The 13,009-nt window shown below is 39.8% G+C and overlaps 1 protein-coding gene across 1 annotated transcript in view; it reads left to right on the top strand.

Annotated features, from left to right (window-relative positions):
* The window catches only part of MGAT4D (MGAT4 family member D), a 51,090-nt gene that overhangs the window by 14,356 nt on the left and 23,725 nt on the right, over positions 1-13,009 (top strand). Inside the window, exons 3-5 of the mRNA XM_005895836.1 lie at positions 157-294; positions 6,690-6,823; positions 9,435-9,481. Coding sequence (XP_005895898.1) covers positions 157-294; positions 6,690-6,823; positions 9,435-9,481 — 319 coding nt within the window. The remainder of the gene's footprint in view (positions 1-156; positions 295-6,689; positions 6,824-9,434; positions 9,482-13,009) is intronic.

The raw sequence follows: 13,009 nt of genomic DNA, 5'->3' as shown, positions 1-13,009 counted from the left end.
ATGTTGTTAATTCACAGTTAATAGTGTGTATCCTATATATTGAATACTTAATTAATCGTGAATTAACTTATTAACTACTATGTTAAAAAATTGTACTGGAAAGAGAAGAATCCCTATAGTTGTGAACTCAAAAACCCTATCTTTTCTCTTTTTCAGTTGAGAAGAAAGTGAATGCCTCGGATACAAATGAAACAGTATCTGATGCATTTGAAGTCTTAAAGTTCTTTTTCCCTCATCTAAGGAAAGTAGATAGACTTTACCCTGATGTAATCATGGGCAGAGAGAAAACAGGCGGTAAGAAAACTTAGCATTGGAAGATCAAATACAGACATTTTGATGTTTGGAAACATCCTTTTAAATTTTAAAATGTAATCAACTCATATGATATTCAGACAGACCCCAAGCCTATCTGGCATTCATTTGTATTACTGGAAATCAGTGTATTGTCTTTCAGAAAAAAATTGTTCAATAAATATTTGGAGACTTGAATTTAAATCCAAGTTTAATGAACATGCTTTGAAAATAAGTCAATATAAGCCAGACATCATTAAGCATCTGTTACATGCTTGGCAACTCTTTTCTCCTTTGGTTTTGATAAATCTATTTCTTATCTGGTTGTCTTCCTATTTCCTCATCTTTCTGGGGAGCAAAGTCAATAAAAGCCTTACAGAAGAGATAATGCTTGAGTTAAGCCTTGAAGAATAAGTTCAATTTCACCACGTATAGGAGAAGAGAAAAAGTATTTGCATTGGAAGCAAGGATATTAGGTTAAATCTCAGAACACCTGCCATTGCCACCAACCTTGTTCATTCCAATGAGCGAGTCATTCCAGGTCAGAGGTCAGCAAACCAGCGCCTGCAGGCCAGATTTGCCTGTCTTTAAGAAGCTTTATTGGACCATAGTCATGCTCGTTGTTCACTTATTGTCTACGACTGCTTTTGTGCTTCAGCAGCAGAGATAAGTAGCGTCAGCAGAGATGATATGGCCCAAGAGCTGAAAATTGTACTGTCTGGCCCTTCAATAGAAAAAGTGAGCTGACCTCTGCTCTTGGCAGTTCCTTGGGAATAAACAGCGTTGGTCTGTGTCACATGCCTCTAAGAAACCTGTTGTGTTGGGATGGAGGAGCCAGGTGACATTGTTTTCCATCTCCCGAATTCTGTGTCCCATATACCAAGTTAGATGTTTTCTTTCATTATCTCATTTCATTCTCACAATCCAATGCAGGAGGGCCTGTGATTATCTTTATTTCTTACCTGAGGCCTAGAGAGATGATGGAACTGTCTGAGATCACACTTGTAAAGGTCTTCACTTGCATCATATTCCTTCCTAGAAGTATTTTAATCGTGGCCTATAAATATGCACATACACATGCGTGAATGTATGAGAGAGTACACACCAGACAAAACTACATCTTACAGAAAGAGGAGGAGTTGAAAGACACAGCGAAGGTAAAATCAGTACCCAGTAACTCTAAGATACTGGATACCAAGGAGAAGCCCAGCCTTGATAAGCATCAGAAAAGATAAACTAAAGCCCATGATATAGAGTGAAAGGAAGGAGAGAGAGAGAGGTTGGTAACTGGGAAGAGCAATGGAATTCCTTGCGTGGGAGCTCGGGGTGTTGAAATAAACCGGTTATCAGTGCTGCATTAAATCCTGAATAATTGTCTAATCCCCCAACTGTTTCCTTCTTTACAACCATTGCTGAATATATTCATCCTTCTTTTGAGACTCCTTTTGTGGATTTCCTCCTTCCTTGGAAGGAGAGGCTTGCATATAAACCTTCATCCTCAGAAGTAATTTAAAGGGAGATTTTAGCTACCTTAAAGATGACATAAAACATTTGCAAGAGTACTGAAGTCTGTAGCATGGCCTCCTGGGGAACCTGTCATCAGGCTTGTATCCTCTCTATTCTGATATATCTCAGATAATTTCTACTCTCTATAGCCCCTCTGTAACTATTTTTCATTCAGCCTTCTTTTCTTGCCTGGTCTGTTGAAATAGACTTGTCATTTTTCTCTTGGCTTTAGTATTGTCAAAGTCAATTCATTCCTAATACTTTCCTCAGAGAGACATACTTAAGTGCATAACTCATCATGCACAACTGTTCCTTAAAATCCTTCAGTAGATGCTCAGTGCGTATAGAATGACATTAACTCCCTGATATGGTATATGCACCAAGACCAAGTGAAGTCGCTCAGTCGTGTCCAACTCTTTGCGACCCCATGGACTGTAGCCTACCATGCTCCTCCATCCATGGGATTTTCCAGGCAAGAGTACTGGAGTGGGTTGCCATTTCCTTCTTCAGAGGATCTTCCTGACCCAGGGATCGAACCCGGGTCTCCTGCATTGTAGGCAGACACTTTACCGTCTGAGCCACAAGGGAAGTCCTGGGTATGTGCACAGTAGTCTGTATCTTTCAAAGTCTTTTAAAGGCTATATCTTTCAAATCTCATTTTCTGCCACTTCCTTTTTTTGCAGCAACCCTAGACATTTCCTACAAGTTGATAATTATCAGTTGATAATTGCCTATAAGGAACATATCACCTCCTGTCAACACACAACTAACTTGTCATATCTCTTATCCAATATGACTTTTCAGCTTAACTGACAACTTCTTTGTGAAGTCTTCCACGTTTCCTGCTTTAACAAGCTTCTGCCCAGCACCAAACACTTACTAGGCTCTAGTGAGATAGTGATGAACAGACTCGGAACTTATCCTCTTAGAGACAAATGAGGAAACAATTACAATAGAAATTAATCAGTGCTCTGACAAGGATATGCAAGGGTAGAGCCAAATCTACTTGGGGATTTAGGGAAGGCCAATCTTTGTGACCAACCCAGATAGCATATTAAAAAGCAGAGACATTACTTTGCCAACAAAGGTCCATCTAGTCAAGGCTATGGTTTTTCCAGTGGTCATGTATGGATGTGAGAGTTGGACTATGAAGAAATCTGAGCGCCGAAGAATTGATGCTTTTGAACTGTGGTGTTGGAGAAGACTCTTGAGAGTCCCTTGGACTGAAAGGAGATCCAACCAGTCCATCCTAAAGGAGACCAGTCCTGGGTGTTCATTGGAAGGACTGATGCTAAAGCTGAAACTCCAGTACTTTGGCCACCTCATGGGAAGAGCTGACTCATTTGAAAACACCCTGATGCTGGGAGGGATTAGGGACAGGAGGAGAAGGGGATGACAGAGGATGAGATGGCTGGATGGCATCACCGACTCGATGCACATGAGTTTGGGTGAACTCCGGGAGTTGGTGATGGACAGGGAGGCCTGGCGTGCTGCGATTCATGGGGTCGCAAAGAGTCCCACATGATTGAGCGACTGAACTGAACTGAACTGAATCTGTACTTGGGGAATTAGGGAAGGCTTCCTGGAGGAGGTGACATCTAAAGTGAGACATAAAGAATAAAAAGAATTGCAATGGGATGAGTAAGGAAAAGGGCTTCCCAGGTGGTGCTAGTGATAAAGAACCTGCCTGCCAATGCAGGAGATGCAGGTTCTCCTGCATGGGTTTGATTCATGGGGTAGGAAGAACCCCTGGAGGAGGGCATGGCAACCCACTCTAATATTCTTGCCTGGAGAATCCCATGGACAGAGGAGCCTGGTGGGCTATAGTCCATAGAGTCGCAAAGAGTTGGACACAACTGAAACAATTCAGCACACATGCATGCATGCAAGTAGAGAAAAGACAGATGGTGGATAGCAGAAAAGGAGAAGAAAGAATGTGAAAGGTCTAACAGCAAGAGGACTTGGAAAAAAAGATGTGGTTTGTGTGCACAACTGGGGCTGGTGTCTGTCGGCAGTAAAATATGAGGCAGAGGCCAAATAATAGAGGAGTTTGGCCATGTGTTTATCCATCCCAGATTTTTGGACATTGTTATGTGGCAGTCATTATGTTAATGCTGGATTCATAATAACAGTGAACAAGAGAAGCAGAGTCAACCCTCACTCAGTGTGCAGTCTAGGTAGGAAGACAAATGGGTAGCAACAAAAAGGACAAGTTGTATGAGAGACGAGGTCAGAATCCATTTAGAAAGAGTGAGTAGAACTAGCACAGGCGCCCGAAAAAGAGTGTTCTGGGCACCAAGGAATGGTGCATGCAGATGCCTGGAGAGGAACAAGGACTGAATGATCAGTCTGGGAAGCTGAAAGACACCAAGGAAGACTGGTTTTGAGAGAGGGTATTTGAAACAGAAGATGTAGGTTGGGACTGGGTCACTAAGGGTCTTGCAGATTTTTGTAAATGTATTCCATATCCTAAGACATGGGAAGCTGTTCAAGAAATTCCTTTCGAGAGTAGATCCCAAAATTTGAAACTTGACTCCTGCTTCACACCATTCATAAAAATCAATTCCAGGTGGATTGTAGATCTAAATATAACAGGCAGATAATAAATCAGCTAGAAGATGATCTGGAAAACATCTTTATGGACTTGAAGATAAGCAAACATTTCTCAGCAGGAATCACAAAGCACTGGCCATAAAGGAAATGATTGATAAATTGCACAGTGCTAAAGTTAAGAGCATCTTTTCTTAATTTTAAGAGGTAAAACATTGAAAAGGAAACCCGTGATGGAAGATGATATTTATAATACACATAACTGACAAAGGGTTCATATTCAGAATCTATGAAGAGCATCAGTAAATCAGTAAGGAAAATACAGACAGCTTAATAGAGAAATGGACAAATCTTGAACAGGGACTTCACAAAAGAATATCCAAAGGTCAACAAACATATGAAAATATGCTCAAACACAATAGTAATCAGGGAAATACTGATTCTTACTGCTGTCACTGAAGTTCAATAATTTTTCTTAAGTAAACACCTCTCAGTGTTTTGTATACCAGGGCTCTGATGGTTTTGACAACTTTGTTTTACAGCTTGATTATTGCTTTTTAGGGAGAGGATTTTTCTGAGTTCCTCACTGAGCCATTCTCGAAGTACTTATCTCCATTATAAAGGTGTGGAAATTAAGGCAGGACAGGACAGAAAAACATCTACTTTTGCTTTATTGACTATGCCAAAGCCTTTGACTGTGTGGATCACAATAAACTGTGGAAAATTCTTCAAGAGATGGGAATACCAAACCACCTGACCTGCTTCCTGAGAAATCTGTATGCAGGTCAAGAAGCAACAGTTAGAACTGGACATGGAACAACAGACTGGTTCCAAATTGGGAAAGGAGTATGTCAAAGCTGTATATTGTCACCCTGCTTATTTAACTTATATGCAGAGTACATCATGAGAAACGGTGGGCTGGCTGAAGCACAAGCTGGAATCAAGATTGCCGGGAGAAATATCAATAACCTCAGATATGCAGGTGACACCACGCTTATGGCAGAAAGTAAAGAAGAACTAAAGAGCCTCTTGATGAAAGTGAAAGAGGAGAATGGAAAAGTTGGCTTAAAACTCAACATTCAGAAAACTAAGATCATGGCATCCGGTCCCATCACTTCATGTCAAATAGATGGGGCAACAGTGGCTGACTTTATTTTTTTGGACTCCAAAATCACTACAGATGGTAACCGCAGCCATGAAATTAGAAGACACTTTCTCCTTGGAAGAAAAGCTATAACCAACCTAGACAGCATATTAAAAAGCAGAGACATTACCTTGCCAACAAAGGTTCATCTAGTCAAAGCTATGGTTTTTCCAGTAGTCATGTATGGGTGTGAGAGTTGGACTATAAAGAAAGCTAAGCGTGGATGAATTGATGCTTTTTAACTGTGGTGTACTGCAAGGAAATTCAACAAGTCCATCCTAAAGGAAATCAGTCCTGAATATTCATTGGAAGGATTGATGCTGAAGCTGAAACTCCAGTGCTTTGGCCACCTGATGCAAAGAACTGACTCATTGGGAAAGACCCTGATGCTGGGAAAGATTGAAGGTGGGAGGAGAAGGGGACAACAGAGGATGAGGTGATTGGATGGCATCACCAACACGATGGACATGAGTTTGAATAGGCTCCGGAAGTTGGTGATGGACAGGGAGGCCTGGCATGCTGCAGTCCATGGGGTCACAAAGAGTCAGACATAACTGAGCGACTGAACTGACTGACTGTATATCTTGACCCAACTCAAATAGCTGAGCACTGGTACAGCAAAGATTGAGTTTGGGTAGACTTCGCTGATAGTATCTTAACATCTATTGGAAATGGGGTCTCTTCTCCTAGTGCTTCAGTCATTAACATGCAATAAAAGTCACTTAAAGTCATGGATCCATGCCTGATAGATTCCATCAGTCATTTAGAAATTACTTCATACAATTTTTTCACAGGTGAAAATATTTCAAAGTATTTTTCCTATTTTAGGTTCCAGCATCTCCTTGGGAAGAAGAATAGAAAATCAGCCAGTGTATGATGTTTTGTACCCAGTTAGATGACAGCTGTAATAAATGGAGAATGGCTAGTTTTATTTTTCAGTACATTGAAACTCTTCACATGAGAGCATCATAGAGTCTATTTAATGCGTTTGCTAACAATTCCCTGCAAATCGGAATTTCCTCAAAAAGAAAATATGTGATAAAACTTAACAGCAGTTTGGATTATTTTTGCAATAGAGTTGCAAATACTTTTTTGATGACGACACAACTAACCCAAACATAGTAATGAGCATACATATTCGTGCTAAATTACGTTTTTCTCTGTGCTTTGAAATGATACCATATTCCTGTGCCTGCAGTTACCTTTGCACTGGGTATTTCCACTGTCAACAGAGGAAATTATAGTTACCTGAAGCAAACACTGACCTCTATCCTCTCCAGGATGACTCTTCCAGAAGAGAAGGACTCTGTGGTGATCGTCTCTATCGCAGATGTATGTATGAAAAATAAACAGGTCGCCTCACTCCTGACCCGTAGTCTCTAAACACTGTGGTAATCACAGTGGTAATTTCCTCTGTGGTTATCACTGCATCATTTTGAATTTTATCTTAAATTTTAAAAAGCATCTCCTAGATGCCTTTTTTGAATAACAATGTATTTAATACTTGTTTGATGCCACCATCAGTTTAAGGGAAATGAAACAGTTCTGTGTGGAGAAATATGATTATATTGTTAAATATGCTATCAGGAACCCTGTATACTATATGGTACAGAAATTATATTTAAAAACAGGACATGTAAATGGATGCTATAGTAACAAAACCTGCCCAGACCAAGAAAAGGTTAGTATATGAATCAAGAGATAATTTATATTAAGTCACAGTAACTATTATTAATTGAGGGACTCCTTTCTATGTCTGAAGGATTGTGGACAATTTTTATATACATTATTTATAACCTGCATATAACCCTGTAAAGTAGGTATCCAGATGAAAAACCTGGGTCTTAAAGAAAGTAAATAGTTTTCCCAGCACTTAATAGAGCAGATTCAAATCTGCATCTGTCTAGCAGCCCAAAGTTTTCTGTCTTGCCTCTGATGCCATGTAAAATTGTAAAGTGTGGTATAAATATTAACACCATAAAAGGTGTTTCAGAGAAGAATTTGGCAGAAGATATCAGATTTTAAATGTGTCTATCCTTTGAATCAGAAATCTCAAGTCTTTGGAGTTATCCTAAAGAGATAATCAAGCAAGAATTTCAAAATAATCAAAATGTGACAGTAGACAGTGATGATATGTTTGTAGTACATAATATAGTGCAAAATGTGCCAATGTGATTGAGAACAGACTCTGGATCTAGATTGCCAAGGTTCCAATGCCAGCTCCTCCACTTCCTGCCTCGTGAACTTGAACAAGTTACTTAACTTCTCCATGCTTCACTTTCTTTCTTTGTGAAACAGTGATGATATTGCCTGTAGTATATGGATGTTTTGGCCATTAAATTAGCTAATATATGGGGAGTACTTACAGTGATGTATGTCACGTAGCAAGTGTTCAGTAAGTGGCAATTTCAAAGATTTTCAGTGCACTGTTGTTTTATGATAGCATATTAGATACAGCCAAAATAGGTATCAGTGAGAGGGTAAGTACTTTTGTCTACATTGCAATAATTTGTAACCATTGAAAGAATGAATATCCATATTCAGTGATATAGAAGATGTCCATATCATATTGTTGACTGAAAAAAGTTGTAAAGTATCGCGTTTAACATTATATTATCTATGGAAACTGTGATAGAGGAATCAAGGAAAGAAAGGAAAAATAGATAGAATACATAAAATGATAGAATACATAAAAAAAGACAATGAACAAACCTCGGAATGATGATCTTCAAAATATTAATAATGGTTATCTCTGGATATTGGGAGTTAAAAGGATCTCTGCTGTCCTTTAAGTTTTTTTTTCTGTTGTTTGAATTTTCTATGAAAAACATGTCTTAGTCATTGCTGCTCGGGCTTTTCTCTAGTTTCAGAGATAGGGGCTACTCTCTCATTGTGGTGCAGAAAAACGCAAAACAAGCAGAAGAATTAATAGGAACATAGAAATAAAAGATTAAATAACCATTCTGTCCAAGTTTAATTTTTTAATATTGGAAGCATTTATATAATCTTCAAAATGTTTTATCACATTACCATGTGTTACATATTACAATCTTTATTTCTTTACTGTTGGCACATCTGCCTAAAATGTTTAGACCAATAATAAAATATCAGGGAACAAATTTTAAAATGGACTATAGAATGCTTAAGAGGTATAACTTTAGTAGTACATTTAACATATGTTTCAGTGGGTAAGAAATAGCTGGTGATTATATTTTTGGCTATCTTAAGAAACCGAAGTACTATAATAGAGTGGTCTGTATCACGGCTGATATTTTTAAACAAGCAGTTTAACTGTATACAAAGTTGCCTTTCAGACTACTCAGATTTGACAGTAGTAGAACTATAAGTATTCAAATATTCTCACAATTTTGTGTTGGGAATGCTTGTGGGCCCTGAGGCTACATCTTATAAATGCCATAGGTTATGTTTAAAAAAATTACCTGAAAGTATAAGCCATCAAAAGCTACTTACAAATGAATCTGTCACCTAACATAGCAGAGTAGATACAGTTTGCTGATGGAAGAAAATTTGGGAATCAAGCCAACAAATACCATCTAGAAAAATGTGGTGTGATTTTGAAGTAAGCTTCTTGTAGTGCAATACTGATAAAATGAAGACACTTTCAAAAAAAGGCAGTTCTTTGAAATAAGCCATCCCATTTTTAGGACAAAGCTGTTTTAGATACATAAGTTTTTGTGTACTAATTTCTAATTGTGATTGGTGTATAGTGATATTTCATATTATGACAAAGGGAGAATAAAGTGTCTTCAGTATTCCAGTCCGATCTTTTAGATGCATGAATATTTTAATTCTTTCATAGAAAGTAAAAACACTAGAAATATTAAGACATAGTAACATTCCACACATAAACTAGATTTACATGCATTAGTAGAACTATGAGGCATGCTTCTTCATTTCAGTAAAATATTTCTCTCATTTTTAGAGTAACGAAAATTATGTAAAATCTGTGGTTGACATGATTACAAAAAAGTAAGTACTATGTGATAAATTTAAAAATAACTTCTTTCATTTTTCTGTCCAATTACATGTTTTTATTAGTGTCTTATTCTATTCAGTGAGTGTAACTGTGCAGAAAAAACGTGTAGTTCTATCAATGCTGTGATGAAATGTAGCTTATAATTTCCCCCCAATTCTGTACATCATCTACCCATTAAAGTCCATATTTGTCATGATATTATTTTTATAGTATCTATTCGTCATGAAATCCATGGCCTCTGAGAGAAGCCTGCTGGATTATTTTTAAAGCGTTCTTGTGTTCCTTACTGTATGAGGTTACTTTCACAGCTTCTGCTTAGAATCTCCTGCTGCGTGCACCCCAGGAGATGCAAGCACATGCTATGAACCAATATGAAATTTGTTATCAAGCAAGGTGCTGTGGAATGGACCCAGCCTTCCAAATCCTTATGCTTAAGTGGGCCGTACAACTGGTGAGGAAAAAAAAAAGCAAGTCCCAGCAAGGAAGCTAGTGGAATGGGAAGGGCAATGTGAGAGCACACCAGGTAGGAAGGATTTAACTCTAAGTTCAGGTACCAAGAAGGACTTCCTGGAGAACTTAATAACTGGACTGAGTCCAAGTGTAATCAGACATGTTTTGGGCAGACAGAAGGAGAAGAGAATGCCTGGCAAATAGAATTGCTTGGGAAGGCAGAAGGGCCAAAGAGGGAGCATGATACATGTGGGGGAAGGACTGTAAGTACCGATATCTCCTGAATGTAGTAGATGTTTGGAATTAAGGAGGAAAGATTGATGGAGATGAGGCAGGTCGTAATGAGATCATGAAAAGCCTTATGATCGGTGCTATGGCTGTGTGCTGTTTGCGTGACAAGCTAGGGTTGCCTTCAGGCTGAATCTGGCTAACAGACATGTTTGTTTCAGCCAGCAGCGCTTTGCTCTGTTTTGTTTTTCCCTCACCAAATAGCTCTAGCGGATGAAGCCAACTTATTCTAGTTAAAAGAATTCCAGCCAGTGACTGGGGAATGAATAGAATTAGCAGCTCACCATTTTGAAACGTAAGCAATTCAGGCATATCATGAAGTGACAGGTGGAGGGGAAGCTTTCAAGGAAGATGTATCAGTCAGCAGCCAAATGGGAAACTCTTGGTGGTTCAGAGAGAGGAAATAGAGACAATTTAATACAAAAAAATTGGCCAAGGGACTCCCCTGGTGGTCCAGTGGCTAAGACTCCTTGCTCCCAATGCAGGGGGTCCAGGTTCAATCCCTGTTCAGGGAACTGTTAATAGATCCTACATGCCCTGATGGGACTAAGACCCAGTGCAGCCAAATTAATAAATATAAAAAATAAAATCATAAAATTAGCCAAAAAGGTTTACAAGAGCTGAGAGAAGAAAAAGAAGAAGGAAGGAGGCAGGAGAAACGTAAAGGAAGATGGGGTTGCACCCCGAGGTCTGCAGTTGTGTGCGCGGGCTGCTGTGCTGTGCTCAACGCTGGGACGCAGCTCTGTTGCTCCTGCCAGCGCTGCCATGGCCCTGCGCTCCAGGCTGCTGCTGGAGACTTCTCCAGAAACCAGTCATATGGAGAATCTCTTTCCTTACTGCCTCCCGTAGGACTACCTGGAAAGAGCAGGCAAGGGGTGTTGGAATGGTGGCTTGCAGACCCCCACCCTACAATATCTGGCACAGTGGGAGTGGGGAAATGGGGGCTGAGAACAGAGGAATAATTATCAATAGCAGGAAGGGCTCAAGTTCCCCTCCCTGACCCTCTAATTGGCGGCAGTGTCACTGCAAGATACAGAGTCAGACAATTTTGCCTTCTGTTATGATGCAAAGGAAATGCGCCAAGAAATAACTGTAGGGTGTACTTGGTCACCAACCTCAAAACAAAACAAAATGACCTTGAATCTGTCAATGAAAATTCAATTAACAAGTTAAGGAAAAAGATAATTTTAGTAGAGCCAAATTAGGATTAAAACCCTGGAGACAGACTCTCAGAAGCTCTGAGGACTGTTTCTTCCCCCTGGTAGAAGTCAAAAGCACAGTCAGTTACATTTTTGAGACAGAGGATCATACATCAAAATGACAGAGTGATGATCTACCTAAAGTTCCCCAAAGATACGTAGTCCAGGTAAGCACATACAAAGTGAGCAGTAAGTCACTACAAACCCTTACAGAGTTGAGAAAGGATACTAATCTTCTAAGAAATTTACGCCAGAAGAAAGGGAGGAAAAATGGATCTTTATGGATTAGCTGGCACTCCCATCTTTGAGGCAGTCTGGTTAATGTGTACGGAATGCAGAGGCACGTGGTGCACTCGGGGAGAGGGTTGGGACAAAGAATTTTATGCTTAAATTTTCTTGTCCTGCCTTAAAATATAAATTTTATCTCATCAAATTTAATCAAGCCTATGGAGCTAAGCTCCAGTTTAGAGTATACACAGTGAGAGGTGAAAGTAATCTGGAGCAAACCCTCAGGATGTGGGACCTTCTTTAGGACAGCTGACCCATTTCCTTCAAAATGACAGTTGCCTGGGGGAAAAGAAAGAAAGAAAAACTAAAGTGACTGGTCTAGGTAATAAGCTTAAAAAAGAAATAGTTCAGTTCAGTTCAGTTGCTCATTCGTGTCCGACTCTTTGCGACCCCATGAATCGCAGCATGCCAGGCCTCCCTGTCCATCACCAACTCAAACTCATGTCCATTGAGTCGGTGATGCCATCCAGCCATATCATCCTCTGTCATCCCCTTCTCCTCCTGCCCCCAATCCTCCCAGCATCAGAGTCTTTTCCAATGAGTCAACTCTTCGCATGAGGTGGCCAAAGTACTGGAGTTTCAGCTTCAACATCATTCCTTCCAAAGAAATCCCAGGGCTGATCTCCTTCAGAATGGACTGGTTGGATCTCCTTGCAGTCCAAGGGACTCTCAAGAGCTTCTCCAACACCACAGTTCAAAAGCATCAATTCTTCAGCGCTCAGCCTTCTTCACAGTTCAACTCTAACATCCATACACGACCACAGGAAAAACCATAGCCTTGACTAGACGGACCTTTGTTGGCAAAGTAATGTCTCTGCTTTTGAATATGCTATCTAGGTTGGTCATAACTTTCCTTCCAAGGAGTAAGCATCTTTTAATTTCATGGCTGCAGTCACCATCTGCAGTGATTTTGGAGCCCAAAAAAATAAAGTGTGACACTGTTTCCACTGTTTCCCCATCTATTTCCCATGAAGTGGTGGGACCAGATACCATGATCTTCATTTCTGAATGTTGAGCTTTAAGCCAACTTTTTCACTCTCCACTTTCACTTTCATCAAGAGGCTTTTTAGTTCCTCTTCACTTTCTGCCATAAGCGTGGTGTCATCTGCATATCTGAGGTGATTGATATTTCTCCCAGCAACCTTGACTCCAGCTTGTGTTTCTTCCAGCCCAGTGTTTCTCATGATGTACTCTGAATATAAGTTAAATAAGCAGGGTGACAATATACAGCCTTGACATGCTCCTTTTCCTATTTGGAACCAGTCTATTGTTCCATGTCCAGTTCTAACTGTTGCT

This window comes from Bos mutus, chromosome 17 (genome assembly GCF_027580195.1).
Source record: "Bos mutus isolate GX-2022 chromosome 17, NWIPB_WYAK_1.1, whole genome shotgun sequence".
In the NCBI taxonomy this organism is placed as follows: Eukaryota; Metazoa; Chordata; class Mammalia; order Artiodactyla; family Bovidae; genus Bos; species Bos mutus.
Note: the sequence above shows the minus strand (reverse complement) of the source record. Positions and strands in the feature narration are given on the sequence as shown.